The sequence below is a fragment of the Cherax quadricarinatus genome, chromosome 59 (genome assembly GCF_038502225.1).
Source record: "Cherax quadricarinatus isolate ZL_2023a chromosome 59, ASM3850222v1, whole genome shotgun sequence".
Classification (NCBI taxonomy): domain Eukaryota; kingdom Metazoa; phylum Arthropoda; class Malacostraca; order Decapoda; family Parastacidae; genus Cherax; species Cherax quadricarinatus.
In genome coordinates, this window is record NC_091350.1 from 14,619,126 (window position 1) to 14,638,371 (window position 19,246).

The following is a 19,246-nucleotide window of genomic DNA, read 5'->3' on the forward strand; positions in this document are numbered from 1 at the left end:
ATGATGAAAGTATTTTCTTTTTGGGGATTTTCTTTCTTTTTGGGTCACCCTGCCTCGGTGGGAGACGGCGTCTTGTTGAAAAAAAAAAAACTTTTGACTGAAACGGACTAATTGGGTTTCCATTATTTCTTATTGGGAAAATAGATTTGCCTGTGAATTTCGCCGTTCGGCAGACTCTCTGGAACAGATTAATCATGAAACTTGGGGTCCACTGTAGTTTTATTTAATTTCATGTGGTTTTCTTATTACTGTAATATTTCCTTTCTAATTTATGACTCTTGGCCTGAGACCAGGCCATAGGGGCAGTGATTCTCAAAACATTACCAAGTACATCAAATGCTGTATATGCTTAAGTCTTGAGTCTCCTGGGTATAAAATATTGTACTGTGCTGTATATAGGATGATGTCTTGGATCGTTTCCTTGGTTTTGCAAATACAGTAATGAGGACCTCCAAATTCTGTTACATAATTGTATATTATGCTGTACTAAATATTCACTATTAACCCACAGCATGTTCTTTTTGGTCTATGGCTGATAATGGTCCAGGGCTGTCTGAAGCACCACCTGAAGTTTCTTCCCCAAATTGTGGGTTAATGTGGAATTGTTCCATCAGTGGTATTGTGAATTTTATTCTTCTGTGTTAGTAATTAAGTTTTTGAAAACAGCTGTCGTTTGAGACTTATAATTATTGCAGAGTATTGTATAAGCATTTTTTCCACAGGTATTTGTAGACAACCTAGTCCATGGAGATTTGCATCCAGGAAATATGCTAGTGCAGAATAACAATTTGGGCCAAGATGGTGACACCTGTAGCACCAGGGACAACTTACGCATCATGATGGTTGATGTCGGGTGTGACACTTTTGTCATGGATGTTCAGCCAGATCCTAATCCTCTGCGTATCTGCCTTTTGGACTGTGGTATTGTGTCAAAACTCAGTGAACAAAATCTAGCCAACATAAAGGCTGTATTTAAGCAAGTTGTGCTTGGAGATGTAAGAATTTTTGGTCTCATAAATAAAATAATATTGGAAGAATTGGCTGATAATAATTAGTCATTGTAGATATAATTGTAAATGTTATACTTTATAGCGTGATATACAATAAACTTTATAGTGCATGAGTTACATTCCTGAAAATTGGTGAGTAATTTTAAATCATGTGCAATTCATAAACTAGGATAAAAATAGGGCTATTTGTTCCAGAGACCTCCAAATTTGCCATATGATTCTTTTTTTTTTTTACTGTTGCACTTGGTAAAAATTACTATATGAGTTACTTTACATCATGGTAGCATTTTTGTGGAGAGGGTTGATGTGGTTGTACTGTGAATGTAGAGTTGTCAGTGGTTGATGGTTGTGCTGGAGTGCTTAAGTATTTTCTAACCTGTTTCTGTTATATTGTAGTGTAAGTCATGTTTATCACATGTGTTGATCATTAAAATTTTACACCGAGTAACATTCAGTGTGTCTGACAAGTTTATTCAGCTGACTGATCATGGGACTACAAAACCTCAGTACACAGGTGTTATGTTGTTTACCCTTTTTACTTTGATGGTATGGTTCTCACTACATGTTCCTAGTGTGGGGTAGCTTAAATAAGGCCTTATAAAGTCTAGGGTAATACATTCATGATTGATCATCCTCATTCTCTGAAATCTTTTTACTAACTCTCTCAGCAGGTTATTTAAACTACAATTACAAAAATAGGGATATATTCTAGACAGATTTTTTTTTCAACAAACCGGTCGTATCCCACCAAGGTAGGGTGGCCCAAAAAGAAAAACAAAAGTTTCTCTTTTTAAATTTAGTAATTTACACAGGAGAAGGGGTTACTAGCCCCTTGCTCCCGGCATTTTAGTCCCCTCTTACAACACGCATGGCTTACGGAGGAAGAATTCTGTTCCACTTCCCCATGGAGATAAGAGGAAATAAACAAGAACAAGAACTAGAAAGAAAATAGAAGAAAACCCAGAGGGGTGTGTATATATATGCTTGTACATGTATGTGTAGTGTGACCTGAGTGCAAGTAAAAGTAGCAAGACGTACCTGAAATCTTGCATGTTTATGAGTCAGAAAAAAGACACCAGTAATTCTACTATCATGTAAAACAATTACAGGTTTCCGTTTTACACTCACTTGGCAGGACAGTAGTACCTCCCTGGGTGGTTGCTGTCTACCAACCTACTACCTACAATTCTAGACAGATGTATACAGAATATACAAGTTTAGCATTCTCCTATTCATAACATAAACATGCACACTCTTAGCTGCTCTGCTAGGACAGCCACATGGTCCATCTGAAACAATTAGCCCTCCTTTCTCTTGATGACTTTAACCCAGTGTTCTGACTCACTGTAGTCATCCTGGGTATAATGGTTGCATCATATTCAAAACAAATCTTACCTCTGGGGGCACTCACGTCCTGCCCAGAAACAAGAAGAAAGAGATGGAGATCCTCCTCAGCTTGGAGCCACAAAAAGAGTGAGACAGAGAGAGAGAGACCCAGCTAGGCTCCTCCCATCCACCCACCAAAACAAACAAAAGACTGTCAACAAGCCCATTTCTTTAGCTACTATAATTTTGTTTTTCCCATTATACACCTTATTTTAAAAAAAGAAATACAAAACTTATAAACTACTTATTTTAATTGTGTGTGCATCTATAGTACACCCTAATCATATTGATAAAACAAGGCTTGATTCAACTGACTTTTTCAGACATAAGAGTGATCTGCTCTTATGACAGAATTAAAGCAGTTGTGCCCCATCGATTCAGTATAATTAGGTATTCCAGAGTAACTGTTACTTAGATACATAAATACATGTTGGGTCCTATAGCCCCATAATATCCCCACCTCCAGATGAAGTCTCATAAAAGCTGTGTCCCTCAGGATACAGCTAGTAAAAAAAAAATTTATCCTGAAGATGGTTAGCAAGACTAATAGAAATTTTAACATATTACCCAGCACCATAAATACTTTTCACTTTACTGTTATTTACAACAAGGTGAAGATACTACATGGCAATCTACAAATATTCGAGGCTCTACTGAACCTTCCCAGATTATACAGGCAATTCCTTCCCATACCATACAAAAACCCTGAAAGGAACAATACTGGAACAGATTGCAGAGTTTTTTAAAAAATCATTTTAAACATACCCACATACTCATCCTCAAAGGTTTAGCTATTAACAACTTTACAACTTTAGTGGCTTCTAAACATAACATGTATTACAATGCAAGAACTGCACACAATGCCCACTGTGTAAGCCAACACCGACAGTCTTGTGCCTCCACTGCGGTGATCCAGCAAGCAACTGGTACTCAAGAATGGCATCTTTCTGATCAGGAGATGAGAGTAGAACCAAACCCAGAGCGGTCAGGTATACCCCAGGCAGAAAATTTCACAAACATGTCAAGGCATCTCTTACGTGGTGGCTGTTCCAAACAGTGAGGTTTATCAGTCAACACTCATGATCCTTAACATGGTCATGCACTTAAGCCCATCTTCCGAGGTCCCACTCACATAGATCCTCTAACCCTATAAAGAGGAAGTTGACACAGAACACGGAGGGGTCCAAGGGACCACAAATCCATTGGGCCATTTTGTACACAGAGCACACCAAGACACAAATATATCACATACCTTCCTGAACTTCTCATGTCATCGAAGGTTGTCAACCTCTGCCTCAACTCACAAATACATATACGCTGACTCTCATCACACTTTTGGCTCCGATTCATCTCCTTCACAGTCGGCTGGTAGGGAGCAATCAGACTCACCGAGAGTTCACCTCTGCAGAAGAACAAGGCAGCACAAGACAAACACTATGTACAGAGCATGCACCATGCTTCTGCATGAAACATCTAGAGAGAGCATCAGCTACCACATTCTTTGAGCCTTTTATATATTTGACTTCCAAATTAAAGGGCTGTAGGAACAAAGCCAATCTTAAGAGTCTGATTTTGGTCACCATAAACAGGAACAGGATGAAGAGATCCTGAGACATATATAAATGCAGAATAGCCAACCCCAAAATGAAAATTTTCTTTCCTGTGACAAAATGTTGACACTCAAACTTAGAAAGTTCTTCATAGATAGTAACAATTCTGCAACCTCTCGCAGTACAAAAACAAACACCAAGGACATCCCTTTGCACCCGGGCTGTGTACATCAAGTTTACAAAAATACCTTCACTTTCCATCTCACACCTAAATTTTATGTACACAATGAACCCAGTTGCCATTACACACATGGAAATGGTACTGGCACACATGCCATGGAAATCACATCTTCCTGTCCCATGTTTTAGTTTATTTAAAATTTTTGCATCTCTTAGTGCATCAGTATCAATCTTTTTAAACCTGTAAACCTAATTGTTCAATGTACCTTGTGGCAGTCAGTACATATGCTCAGGGTGCCATCTAATTTGGGAACCATGAAGCATGGGGAAGCCCACTGACTCACTAAGCACTACAAACTGGTGTTGGAAGAATTTCACTTCTTCCTCCATATCCCATTTTTCATACATATTTTTCCCACACAAGAATTGTTGAATTGGCTCAGCTTCCTTAACAATTACCTCATGGAGTTTCAACTTTTCCCCTTTACTGACATCCCAAACTTTTACAAAGTTCCACAGTGGCTGAGCCAACTCTCCAACATTTTTCTCAGTAAGACCAAACATATGTTTCCCAAAATCTTTTACAAATATGGAATTTCTTAAATACACTTTTGCCATTACAAACAGATTACTATTTTGCACTCATTTACCTTTCATTAAAACAATGGCCACTCTAGATTTCTAACATAACTTTAAACCCTTTAACAGGTTACTGTGTACATTACACTTATTCTTTTTCTGCTCAGGTGTGTGGGTTTTATACCTTACATCTGAGAACTTTCCCCACACCGTGTTCAGCTCACAGCAACTTGCCATACAGATTTTCACATGAATTGGCTCCAATGTCAGCACCTCTCCAGCTTCCAAAGCATTACGGTCCACATTACGGTCCCACATCATCATCCTGGTGTGGTTGATGGGCACATTTACTAGTACCAGCCACCTCATACGAGCCAAACAGTATCTGAAACTGAGAAAAAGCTCCAAGGTGGGAGCATCACCATCCTCCCCAAGCCAATAGCTCAGAGATCCCAGAGTGCTACCCCGCTCAGAAAATGCAAAGAGAGGGATCCTCTCATCCAAGTTGTTAGTATTGTCTATACCATAGGCTTGCATCATTGTCTTAAGGGTTTGATGTAATTTCTCTGTTTCCCCCTGAGACTGAGGGTGATAGGCAGTTGAAAACTTAGGCTCTACTTTTAATCCCTTTAAAACATTTCTAAATAACTTTGAGGTAAAGCTAGCCCCTTGGTCTGTTTCTACTTCTTGAGGAAAACCAGTATGGAAAAAGAACTTCATCAGAGTCCTTAAGACTACACGAGCTGTTATCTTATGTAGAGGGACTGCTTCCAGGTACCTGGTAGTGGAGCAAATAATTTTGAGTAAATAATTATTTCCCATTCTTGTCCTTGGGATTGAACCAACTACATCCACTACAAGCTTGCTGAAGGGTTCATGTGGTGCTGAAATAGGCTGAAAGGGGAAAGGTTTAATACTTTGACTAGGTTTCCCTATAAATTGCCATAGGTTGCCATATAAGTGGGGCCCTGCTGTATAGTAAACTACTGTATAAACATTTAAAATTATACTAAAAATTTTATAAATGGTGCAAGGGTGACATTAAAGCAATATCAAAGATGGTTGACTTAAACCCGCTACCATTATAGTATGCTCCTTGTCTAGCGACAAATTCGCATGCCGATGTGGTATTAAGAACGGAATTCCATCATTAAGTGAGGAGAGGCTGTAATAATAATACTAATACAGTGGACCCTCGAGTTTCAGCAGCCTCGACTTTTGTGAAATTCGACCTTCAGCGAGTTTTTTTGGCAAAATTTGGCCTCGAGTTTCGTGATTAGACTCGTGTTTCGGCGACCGTCCGGTACCTGTTCGCCCATCACCACTCACACCAAGCCAGTCTCACACGCCATTCACGCTCAGTGTGCCATTGTTTACCAACACGTGACCATCACCCCGCGGGTTCATACAATACATTTCATAATAATCCATTGTTTTTTTGTGCTTGCAACTGCTAAATAAGTCATCATGGACCCAAGGAAAGCTAGTGCAAGCCCTTTGGTAAATAAAGTGAGGAACACAATCCAGAGGGATTTTGAAGGGTTTGAGGCAGACCCTGTCCCTGCCGACCCTCTGCCTGTTGTGGAAGGTGTTGTGGCATTGGGCAAGTCCATGGGGTTGGAGGTGAGTGACGGGGATATGGAAGAGTTGGTGGGGGACCACAGGGAAGAGCTAACCACTGACGAACTGCAAGAGCTTCAACTGGAACAGCATCAGACCACAGCCGAGGAACTTGCTTCAGAGGAGGAGGAATGGGAGTGGATGAGGTGCCTTCTTCAAAGATTAAGGAGATTTGTGCCAAGTAGAATGAGTTGCAAAGTTTTGTTGAAAAGTATCACCCTGACCAAGCTGAAACAAGCCATATCTGCAACATGTACAATGACAGTGTTGTGTCCCACTTCAGGAAAATCTTAAAGAAACACCAGAAAAAGACCTCTCTGGACAGATATTTTGTGCGACAGGGGTCCAGTGACTCTCAAGTTGTTCCCAGTGGCATTAAAAGAAGAAGGGAAGTAACCCCAGATAAGGACTTGCTACCTAAAGTCCTAATGGAAGGAGATTCTCCTTCCAAACAATAGTGTACACCTTCCTCCTATCCCCTCCTCCCGTCTTCCATCCACCCAGAAGTCTTCAGTAAAGGTAAGTGTAATATTATTATTTTTTATATGCATGTACTTGATTTCTCATTGATTTCAGTATATAAATCTTTATTTAATTTGAAAAAAAAATATTTTATTTTAATATTTTTGGGTGTCTGGAACGGATTAATTTTATTTCCATTATTTCTTATGGGGAAAATGGTTTCGAGTTTCGTGAATTTCGACTTTTGGCAGGCTCTCTGGAACGGATTAATCACGAAACTCGGGGGTCCACTGTACTGTACTAATAATAATACTACTACTAATAATAATATACCATATGCATTATACTCTCCATGGGGAAGTGGAGAAGAATCCTTCCTCCAGAAGCCATGCCTGTTGTAAGAAGAGACTAAAATGCCTGGAGCAAGGGGCTAGCAACCCCTTATGTTTAAATTACCGGACATAAAAGAAAAACTTTTGTCTTTTCTTTTTCAAGTCACCCTGCCTTAGTGGGAGATGACCAGTATTTAAAAAATATATATATAGTATACTGTACTCATAAATTGTACAGTATACAATTTATTTTCTATGATATGCTCAGGAGGCAGCTGGAGGCAGTGTAGATGCCATGTCTAAGGGCAATGTGTATATCTGGAGTGTACCTGGAGAGGGTTTCAGGGGTCAACACCCCTGCGACCTGGTCTGTCACCAGGCCTCATGGTGCATCAGGGTCTGATCAACCAGGCTGTTACTGTTGGCCACATGTAACCCAACATACGAACCACAGCCCGACTGGTCAGGTACTGACTTTAGGTGCCTGTCCAGTACCTTCTTGAAGACAGCCAAGGGTCTATTGGTAATCCCCCTTATGTATACTGGGAGGCAGTTGAACAGTCTTAGGTTCCTGATACTTATTGTGGTGTCTCATATTGTGCTAGTGGCACCCCTGCTTTTCATTGCGGGGATTTTGCATCGTCTACCGAGTCTTTTGCTTTCATTGGGAGTGATTTTTGTGTGCAAGTTTGGTACTAATCCCTCTAGGTGTGGTGTAAATATTATGCAGAGAATTCGTAGTGTAGAAATTAGGTGTGGAGTTGCTAAAAGTATTAGTCAGAGGGCTGAAGAGGGGTTCTTGAGGTGGTTTGGTCATTTAGAGTGAATGGAACAAAGTAGAATGATGATAAATTAGACACGTGCAACACTTGGGTATCTTTATTGAGGAAACGTTTCACCACACAGTGGCTTCATCAGTCCATACAAAGAAAAAACGTGAAGAACAGGAGGAGAATGAGGTAATCAGTCCCTCAACCTTGAATCGATGTGGTCAGTCTATCAATCTTGAATAGAATACAGCATATGAGTGGAGAAGTGGCTTATATACCATAGGCAGGAGAGGTGCAGCAGTCGTAGGTGGTGTCACATTTGTCCAGTGGAAGTAGGTCGTGCCCAAGGGTTAGGCAAGCGAAGAATTCCCAAGTATTAAGATCCCAAGAAGTTGCAGTGTCTGACAGGATTGTAGATGAATGGTTCAGATAACTGACATGTTGATAAATTAATTACATGCAACTCTTGGGTATCTTTATTGAGGAAATGTTTCGCCACACAGTGGCTTCATCAGTCCATACAAAGGAGAAACGTGAAGAACAGGAGGAGAATGAGGTAATCAGTCCCTCAACCTTAAGTCGTTGTGGTCAGTCCATCAATCTTGAATAGAATACAGCATATGAGCGGAGAAGTGGCTTATATACCATAGGCAAGACAGGTGCAGCAGTCGTAGGTGGTGTCATATTTGTCCAATGTGGAAGTAGGATGTGCCCATGGGCCTAATTTATCAACATGTCGGTTCTCTGGACCATTCATTTACAATCCTGTCAGACACTGCAACTTCTTGGGATCTTAATACTAGGGCATTCTTCGCTTGCCTAACCCTTGGGCACGACCTACTTCCACATTGGACAAATGTGACACCACCTACAACTGCTGCACCTCTCCTGCCTACGGTATATAAGCCACTTCTCCGCTCATATGCTGTATTCTCTTCAAGATTGATGGACTGACCACATTGACTCAAGGTTGAGGGACTGATTACCTCATTCTCCTCCTGTTCTTCACGTTTCTCCTTTGTATGGACTGATGAAGCCACTGTGTGACAAAATGTTTCCTCAATAAAGATACCCAAGAGTTGCACATGTGTCTAATTTATCAACATGTCGGTTCTCTGAACCATTCATCTACAATCCTGTCAGACACTGCAACTTCTTGGGATCTTAATACTTGGGAATTCTTCGCTTGCCTAACCCTTGGGCACGACCTACTTCCACATTGAACAAATGTGACACTACCTACGACTGCTGCACCTCTCCTGCCTATGGTATATAAGCCACTTCTCTGCTCATATGCTGTATTCTATTCAAGATTGATGGACTGACCACATCGACTCAAGGTTGAGGGACTGATTACCTCATTCTCCTCCTGTTCTTCATGTTGCTCCTTTGTATGGACTGATGAAGCCACTGTGTGGTGAAACATTTCCTCAATAAAGATACCCAAGAGTTACATGTGTGTCTAATTTATCAGCATGTCGGTTCTCTGAACCATTCATCTACAAAGTAGAATGACTTGGAGATCATATAAATCTATCGGGGAAGGAAGGCAGGGTAGGGGTCATTCCTGAAAAGGTTGGAGGGAAGGGGTTAAGGAAGTTTTGTGGGTGAGGGGCTTGGACTTCCAGCAAGCGTGTGTGAGCCTGTTAGATAGGAGTGAATGGAGATGAATGGTTTTTGGGACTTGATGATCTGTTGGAGTATGAGCAGGGTAATATTTTGTTATGAGATTAAGGGAAACTGGTTAGCCGGACTTGATTCCTAGAGATGGGAAGTACATTCCCTGCACTTTAAAGGATGGGTTTGGGATATTGGCTGTTTGGAGTGACATCTGAATTCTTGTATCTGGGTGCCACTGCAAAGATGGTGAATGATGGTGAAAGTGTCTTTCTTTTTTTTGGGTCACCCTGCCTTGGTGGGAGATGGCTGAATTGTTGAAAAAAAAAAAAGTGTATGTGAAGGTAAACCCATGTAGTATTGTCAGTAATATTACAAAATATCTGTAGGGTGACTCAGTGGCAGAGCTGTTCTTGGATAAAAGTGATCATCAGTGCCAAAATCCAGAAGCATTTAAGGCAGAAATAACAGAACTTGTGCAAACAGCCAGAGAAAATACTATTTCTCTTGGACAGGTGCAGTATATATTAATGTTATAACTGTTTAAACATTAGTTCTTGTCTGCATAACCTCTGTACATGATAGTATAGCATATTAGTGGTGATGTCTTGAGTTTGTCATGGCCTCCCACTCGCCTAATGTTAACAGTATCTAGGTCATATTGTATAATGTTTAACCCTTAAACAATCAAAACATATATATATGTTCACTCGCGCAGCGCCCCAAATATTTTGAAAAAAAAAAAAAATTATGGAAAAAAAGAACACATTTTTTGACGTGTTTTAGAATAAAAAAAAATTAGGGTCAGTACTTGCCGAGATATGAGGCCGAGAAGTTGGCACTGGATGCTTATGTGACAGCAACATCGAGTCCTGCCGCTTGCAGAAGTGTTGCCGATATACCTTTTTTTTCTATTTTTCATATTATTTTATATAATTTTTATGTCCTGATAATTACAATTTGTAGTAGTTCTTGTCATTTTATAACCAATCTTTGTTCTGACACTAGTATTAGGTACTGAAATTGTACTCAAATTGTCACAAACACACTGACAGGTGGACATTTACACCTGCCTTGGCCATTTACTATTGTCTTGGAGCATATACAAAGTATTTATATGTCCCAGCAATGTTTTGGATATGTGGAAGTATATAATGACAATGAGGAGGAGGAGGAGGAGAAGGAGGAGGAGGAGGGGGAGAAGGAGGAAGAGGAGGAGGAGGAGGAGGAAGAGGAGGAGAAGGAGGAGGACGAGGAGGAGAAGGAGGAGGGGGAGAAGAAGGAGGAGGAGGAGGAAGAAAAGGAGGAGGAGAAGGAGGAAGAGGAGAAGGAGGAGGAGGAGAAGGAGGAGGGGGAGAAGGAGGAGGAGGAGGAGGAGGAGAAGGAGGAGGAGGGGGAGAAGGAGGAGGAGGAGGAGGAGGAGATGAAGAATAGGTAATACTAATAATAGGTTTGGTAATAAGTAATACATACTTTATGAAGAAGAGGATAAATAAATATACAAGGTATAATATAGCATGTAATGAAAGTAGTTTGTTAGATTATGTATTGGTGGATAAAAGGTTGATGGGTAGGCTCCAGGATGTACAAGTTTATAGAGGGGCAACTGATATATAGGATCATTATTTAGTTGTAGCTACAGCTAGAGTAAGAGGTAGATGGGAAAAGAGGAAAATGGCAACAACAAGCAAGAGGGAGGTGAAAGTGTATAAACTAAGGGAGGAGGAAGTTCGGGTGAGATTTAAGCAACTATTGGCAGAAAGGTGGGCTGGTGCAAGTATGAGTAGTGGGGGGTTGAAGAGGGTTGGAATAGTTTTAAAAATGCAGTATTAGAAAGTGGGGCAGAAGTTTGTGGTTATAGGAGAGTGGGTGCAGGAGGAATGAGGAGTGATTGGTGGAATGATGAAGTAAAGGGTGTGATAAAAGAGAAAAAGTTAGCTTATGAGAGGTTTTTACAAAGCAGAAGTGTTATAAGAAGAGCAGAGTATATGGAGAGTAAAAGAAAGGTGAAGAGAGTGGTGAGAGAGTGCAAAAGGGGAGCAGATGATAGAGTGGGAGAGGCACTGTCAAGAAATTTTAATGAAAATAAGAAAAAATTTTGGAGTTAAAAAAGTTAAGAAAGCCTAGAGAACGAATGGATTTGTCAGTTAAAAACAGAGTAGGGGAGAAATGGGGAGATGGAGGTTTTGGGTAGATGGCGAGAATATTTTGAGGAACTTTTAAATGTCGACGAAGAAAGGGAGGCGGTAATTTCATGCACTGGCCAGGGAGGTATACCATCTTTTAGGAGTGAAGAAAAACAGGATGTGAGTGTGGGGGAGGTGCATGAGGCATTACGTAGAATGAAAGGGGGTAAAGCAGCTGGAACTGATGGGATCATGACAGAAATGTTAAAAGCAGGGGGGAATATAGTGTTGGAGTGGTTGGTATTTTTGTTTAATAAATGTATGAAAGAGGGGAAGGTACCTAGGGATTGGCAGAGAGTATGTATAGTCCCTTTATATAAAGGGAAGGGGGACAAAAGAGATTGTAAAAATTATAGAGGAATAAGTTTACTGAGTATACCAGGAAAAAGTGTACGGTAGGGTTATTATTGAAAGAATTAGAGGTAAGACAGAATGTAGGAATGCGGATGAGCAAGGAGGTTTCAGAGTGAGTAGGGGATGTGTAGATCAAGTGTTTACATTGAGGCATATATGTGAGCAGTATTTAGATAAAGGTAGGAAAGTTTTTATTGCATTTATGGATTTAGAAAAGGCATATAATAGAGTGGATAGGGGAGCAATGTGGCAGATGTTGCAAGTATATATGGAATAGGTGGTAAGTTACTAAATGCTGTAAAGAGTTTTTATGAGGATAGTGAGGCTCAGGTTAGGGTGTGTAGAAGAGAGGGAGACTACTTCCCAGTAAAAGTAGGTCTTAGACAGGGATGTGTAATGTTACCATGGTTGTTTAATATATTTATAGATGGGGTTGTAAAAGAAGTAAATGCTAGGGTATTCGGGAGAGGGGTGGGATTAAATTATGGGGAATCAAATACAAAATGGGAATTGACACAGTTGCTTTTTGCTGATGATACTGTGCTCATGGGAGTTCTAAAGAAAAATTGCAAAGGTTAGTGGATGAGTTTGGGAGTGTGTGTAAAGGTAGAAAGTTGAAAGTGAACGTAGAAAAGAGTAAGGTGATGAGGGTATCAAATGATTTAGATAAAGAAAAATTGGATATCAAATTGGGAAGGAGGAGTATGGAAGAAGTGAATGTTTTCAGATACAGTGGACCCTCGACCAATGATGGCATCGATTAACGATATATCCGACTAGCGATACATTTTAACGCAAAATTTTTGCCTCGACTAGCGCTAAAAAACTCGACCAACACTATTTGTTCCGTCTGAGACGCGTCCACTTCTGGCCAGTGTTTACAAGCCAGCCAGCCACCGCGGTCGCTTCCAAGCATACAATCGGAACATTTCATATTATCACAGCCTTTTTAGTGATTGCACCTGCAAAGTAAGTCACCATGGGCCCCAAGAAAGCTTCTAGTGCCAACCCTACAGCAAAAAGGGTGAGAATTACTATGGATATGAAGAAAGAGATCATTGCTAAGTATGAAAGTGGAGTGCGTGCCTCCGAGCTGGCCAGGTTGTACACAAAATCCCAATCAACCATCGCTACTATTGTGGCCAAGAAAACGGCAATCAAGGAAGCTGTTCTTGCCAAAGGTGCAACTATGTTTTCGAAACTGAGATCGCAAGTATACTCGAAGATGTTGAGAGATTGTTATTGGTGTGGATAAACGAAAAACAGATAGCAGGAGATAGCATCTCTCAGGCGATCATATGTGAAAAGGCTAGGAAGTTGCATGACAATTTAATTAAAAAAATGCCAGCAACTAGTGGTGATGTGAGTGAATTTAAGGCCAGCAAAGGTTGGTTTGAGAGATTTAAAGGGAAGGGAAGTAACCCTGGAAAAGGACTTGCCACCTCAAGTCCTAATGGAAGGGGATTCCCCTTCTAAACACTAAGACCATCAACACTCTCCCCTCCTCCCATCCCATCAATCATCACCAGATCTTCAATAAAGGTAAGTGTCATGTAACTGTGCATGTCTTCTTCAGTTTGTGTGTATTAAAATTAATATTTCATGTGGTAAAAACAATTTTTTTTTCATACTTTGGGGTGCCCTACACGGATTAATTTGATTTCCATTATTTCTTGTGGGGAAAATTAACTTGACTAACGATAATTTTGACTAATGATGAGCTCTCAGGAATGGATTAATAGCGTTAGTCGAGGGTCCATTGTACTTGGGAATTGACGTGTCGGCAGATGAATTTATGAAGAATGAGGTTAAACATAGAATTGATGAGGGAAAAAAGGCGAGTGGTGTGTTGAGGTATATGTGGAGTCAAAAAACGTTATCTATGGAGGCAAAGAAGGGAATGTAAGAAAGTATAGTAGTACCAACACTCTTATATGGGTGTGAAGCTTGGGTTGTGAATGCAGCAGCGAGGAGGCGGTTGGAGGCAGTGGAGATGTCTTGTCTAAGGGCAATGTGTGGTGTAAATATTATGCAGAAAATTCGGAGTGTGGAAATTAGGAGAAGGTGTGGAGTTAATAAAAGTATTAGTCAGAGGGCTGAAGAGGGGTTGTTGAGGTGGTTTGGTCATTTAGAGAGAATGGATCAAAGTAGAATGACATGGAGAGCGTATAAATCTGTAGGGGAAGGAAGGCGGGGTAGGGGTCATCCTCAAAAAGGTTGGAGGGAGGGGGTGAAGGAGGTTTTATGGGCAAGGGGCTTGGATTTCCAGCAAGCATGTGTGAGCATGTTAGATAGGAGTGAATGGAGACGAATGGTATTTGGGACCTGACGATCTGTTGAAGTGTGAGCAGGGTAATATTTAGTGAAGGGATTCAGGGAAATCGGTTACATTTTTATATAGCCGGACTTGAGCCCTGGAAATGGGAAGAACAATGCCTGCACTCTAAAGGAGGGGTTCGGGATATTAGCAGTTTGGAGGGATATGTTGTGTATCTTTATACGTATATGCTTCTAAACTGTTGTGTTCTGAGCACCTCTGCAAAAACAGTGATTATGTGTGAGTAAGGTGAAAGTGTTGAATGATGATGAGATGGGATGGGAGACGGCCGAGTTGTTAAAAAAAAAAATAATAATAGGTAATAATAAGTTCCCTTGAAGCATGAAAAACAAAGTCCACCCCTGACAGTGACATGATAAGATGAGATAACAACTGATAAGAACTGACATTTGATGAGCATACACGAGAGTGCAGCGATAAGAAAAGATTAGAGGTGACATTTGATGAGCATCGCCCTCCCTTGTTTTCGCTGTCAATTTGTCTGTCTGTCGAGCTCCCTGTCTGTCTATCTGTCTAGCTCTCTGTCTCAGATAGAACCACAAGACTGCATCATCACCTATACTCATATCTTCAAGCAAAGTATAGCACTTTGTCTGGAGTTTTTGGGTTATCCTAAGTAATTTACACTATGTATACTTGTATTTATGTGTACCTGTAAGACAGAGATAGACAGACAGATAGAAAGAGAGACAGATTGAAAGAGATACAGAGAGAGATAGACAAAGACAGATAGACAGAGGTAGACAGAGACAGAAATAGACAGATAGATAGAGATATAGACAGAAATAGACAGATAGAGATCGACAGACCCTAAACTTGGGGTTAACATCGCTTTCCTCTTAATAGAGGAGTGTTAATATGACATTACATCAGTGAATCTTTGGTGTTTGCCGCACTGCTCTAGCTGGCGCTCAATTTAACTGGCGCTCCCACAAGGTACTAAGTGGTCCCAGATTTTTTTAATGCCACGCACACTGAGTGTTAGGAGCCATTCTATGCTGACAAGGCATCTCAGGCCAATCGTGCCAAATTTGAAGGCAGGAAAAATAAAATGTGTATATAAGTTTGGAGCGCTATGCGTAAGAACGTATATATATGTTTGGACCATTTAAGAGTTAATAATTAGTTCAGTATTGGTTCAGGAAGGCAACGTACAGTAAAGTATGAAACTCAAAGCTTAACATAGTACATGTAAATAAATCACAGAACAGTGAGGCTTGAACCCATGGTAAGCTTTGTACGAATAAGAAAATGGCTAACAATCAAGAAGTTGAATAGCCACTCAGGGATACCTAAATATTTCTTTTGCCATGTTATTAGAATTGTGGGAAAATATTAACCCATAAGAATTCATATCCTCGGGATTGGAGCTAATCAGATTTTGTCTGAGGAAGGAGGATAACTCAAATTACTTGGATCAAGAGACCACTAGCATCAAAGCACTGCTTGCCCCTTGAAGGGTGTCTTAACAGAATGTAGCTAGTAATACATTATTGTATCATTAATTGTTATGATCATTACCAAGAGAATCAGTTTTTAATTCTTAGCGCTTATTTTGCAGGTGGATGTGGGAAGCCTGCTACAGCAGGTCTTGAGCATTCTTTTGAGGCATCATGTGCGTTTGGAGTCAGCATTCAGTGCAGTTGTACTGGCAATATTTGTCTTGGAAGGCCTCGGAAGAACACTAGATCCAGACATGGATATATTAGAAAGAGCTAGACCAATATTAGTAAGAGGAGAAATTTTTTGAATGGCTTTCTATCCCTTATGAAAATTTGTTCTCCTTCAACACTTACAAATAAAACCTACCAGTAATTTAAATTTAACCCTTGCATTGTCTGTGCCATAGTACTATGGGCTTGAGGTCACTGTCAGTGCTGTAGTACTATGCCATGAGCTCAGCTCACACACATAAGCTGTAAGTGATAAATTTGGGCCTAGATATGAGAGAATGGGTCTATGCGGTAAGTGTACACCATATAAAAAAAGTTCTGCAGCACACAGTGCATAATGAGAAAAAACTGCGACAGTGTTTTTGGTTTAAAATGGCGAATTTGTGGTGTATTTTCACATGATTTTTATGGTTATATTCTCCGTTTCTTGGTCTCTCGTGATAGAATGGAAGATATATTACAGAAATAAAAATTATTTTGATTGGTTTCAGGACTGAATATAGCTTGGAATTAAGCACAAAGTAGTGGAAATGTTTGATTTTTGCCAATATTCAAGAGTAAACAAATCACGTCTCTTGTTCAATACACATCCAGCTGATCAGTCTAATGTGTGTTCATGAATGCGCTGATGTTATTTATACATTTATTACAATATTGTGTGTGAATATCAAAATGGAATTCATATATAAAGCCTATGAAAGTAACTACTGAATAGAGGAAATGTTATTTTAGTGCCAGGAATGACTGTATTGTTTAGTCTGTACTCTATTTCAAAACTGATATATTTTGAAATTTGTGTGAAACTGGCCAAATTACCAATTTCTGATCACTTTATTGGGTATTTGAAATAGTTGATTGGGTGGTTTCTTGTGCTCAATTGATAAAATAGAAGACATTAGCACAATAGCCAAGAATTTGGTCTACTGGAACATTGTAATTGGCCTAAAATAGGACTCAAAGTGGGCAAAATCACCGATGCATAAATATCGCTGACACAGCAAAATTCGCAAAAGCGTAATTTCGTCAATTTTCCATTAAATTTCATACTTTTTATTTTATTACCCTTAGGAAAAGTGTCTTTACCATTTTGTGAGAAAAAATAAGTTTTTTTTTTTAAATTGTTCACCGCTGTAGACAGGCTTCAGATTGGGAGTCTGGACAATGAACAAAAACAAAATGGACAAAAACAAAACAATCAAAAAATCAAAACCCCTACTCACACCAACTGAAACAGCAAACAGACTCAATGTTTTCTTCTCCACCATAGGAAAGAATCTAGCGAGCAAAATCCCAAGCTCAAACACCTGTCCATCAGACTACCTCACAGGCACCTACCTGAATACACAATTCCTAGCCCCAACCAACCCAACAGAAGTCTCGCTCATCAACACCCTTAAAAACAAGGCAGAAGACATACACAACTTGACACCTTTTATGTACAAGAAAGCTTCACAAGTACTTTCACCAATTATTGCAACACTCTTTAGCAAATCCTTCGAATCCTCCACCTTCCCAGCAATTCTCAAAATAGCGAGGGCCACCCCGATCCACAAAGGAGGTTATCAGACTTGAATAACTATAGACCAATATCTAACTTACCTCTGCTCTCTAAAATCTTTGAAAAATTAATTCATAGACAGGCTTTAGGAAAGGTAGGGGGTGTGTGGACCAGGTGTTTACAGTGAAATATATAAGTGAACAGTATTTAGATAAGGCTAAAGAGGTCTTTGTGGCATTTATGGATTTGGAAAAGGCGTATGACAGGGTGGATAGGGGGGCAATGTGGCAGATGTTGCAGGTGTATGGTGTAGGAGGTAGGTTACTGAAAGCAGTGAAGAGTTTTTATGAGGATAGTGAGGCTCAAGTTAGAGTATGTAGGAAAGAGGGAAATTATTTCCCAGTAAAAGTAGGCCTTAGACAAGGATGTGTGATGTCACCGTGGTTGTTTAATATATTTATAGATGGGGTTGTAAGAGAAGTAAATGCGAGGGTCTTGGCAAGAGGCGTGGAGTTAAAAGATAAAGAATCACACATAAAGTGGGAGTTGTCACAGTTGCTCTTTGCTGATGACACTGCTCTTGGGAGATTCTGAAGAGAAGTTGCAGAGATTGGTGGATGAATTTGGTAGGGTGTGCAAAAGAAGAAAATTAAAAGTGAATACAGGAAAGAGTAAGGTTATGAGGATAACAAAAAGATTAGGTGATGAAAGATTGGATATCAGATTGGAGGGAGAGAGTATGGAGGAGGTGAATGTATTCAGATATTTGGGAGTGGACGTGTCAGCGGATGGGTCTATGAAAGATGAGGTGAATCATAGAATTGATGAGGGGAAAAGGGTGAGTGGTGCACTTAGGAGTCTGTGGAGACAAAGAACTTTGTCCTTGGAGGCAAAGAGGGGAATGTACGAGAGTATAGTTTTACCAACGCTCTTATATGGGTGTGAAGCATGGGTGATGAATGTTGCAGCGAGGAGAAGGCTGGAGGCAGTGGAGATGTCATGTCTGAGGGCAATGTGTGGTGTGAATATAATGCAGAGAATTCGTAGTTTGGAAGTTAGGAGGAGGTGCGGGATTACCAAAACTGTTGTCCAGAGGGCTGAGGAAGGGTTGTTAAGGTGGTTCGGACATGTAGAGAGAATGGGGCGAAACAGAGTGACTTCAAGAGTGTATCAGTCTGTAGTGGAAGGAAGGCGGGGTAGGGGTCGGCCTAGGAAAGGTTGGAGGGAGGGGGTAAAGGAGCTTTTGTGTGCGAGGGGCTTGGACTTCCAGCAGGCATGCGTGAGCGTGTTTGATAGGAGTGAATGGAGACAAATGGTTTTTAATACTTGACGTGCTGTTGGAGTGCGAGCAAAGTAACATTTATGAAGGGGTTCAGGGAAACCGGCAGGCCGGACTTGAGTCCTGGAGATGGGAAATACAGTGCCTGCACTCTGAAGGAGGGGTGTTAATGTTGCAGTTTAAAAACTGTAGTGTAAAGCACCCTTCTGACAAGACAGTGATGGAGTGAATGATGGTGAAAGTTTTTCTTTTTCGGGCCACCCTGCCTTGGTGGGAATCGGCCATGTGATAATAAAAAATAAAAAATAGACAGATCTATTCCTACCTCGTCTCGCACAACATACTAAACCCCTGTCAGTTTGGATTCAGGAATAATAAAAGCACAAATGATGCTATTATACACATGCTAGAG

General features: G+C 40.4%; 1 protein-coding gene across 3 annotated transcripts in view; it reads left to right on the forward strand.

The window, feature by feature from the left end:
• Positions 1-16,138, forward strand: part of LOC128698732 (uncharacterized aarF domain-containing protein kinase 2-like) — a 203,902-nt gene extending 187,764 nt beyond the window's left edge. For 2 of the 3 annotated variants that reach the window (XM_070097763.1, XM_070097761.1), the window contains 3 exons: positions 723-995; positions 9,896-10,021; positions 15,946-16,138. In XM_070097763.1, coding sequence (XP_069953864.1) covers positions 723-995; positions 9,896-10,021; positions 15,946-16,134 — 588 coding nt within the window. In that variant the 3' untranslated portion in view covers positions 16,135-16,138. The remainder of the gene's footprint in view (positions 1-722; positions 996-9,895; positions 10,022-15,945) is intronic. The other variant, XM_070097762.1, reaches the window with a different exon arrangement.
• Positions 16,139-19,246: the final 3,108 nt, after the last annotated feature.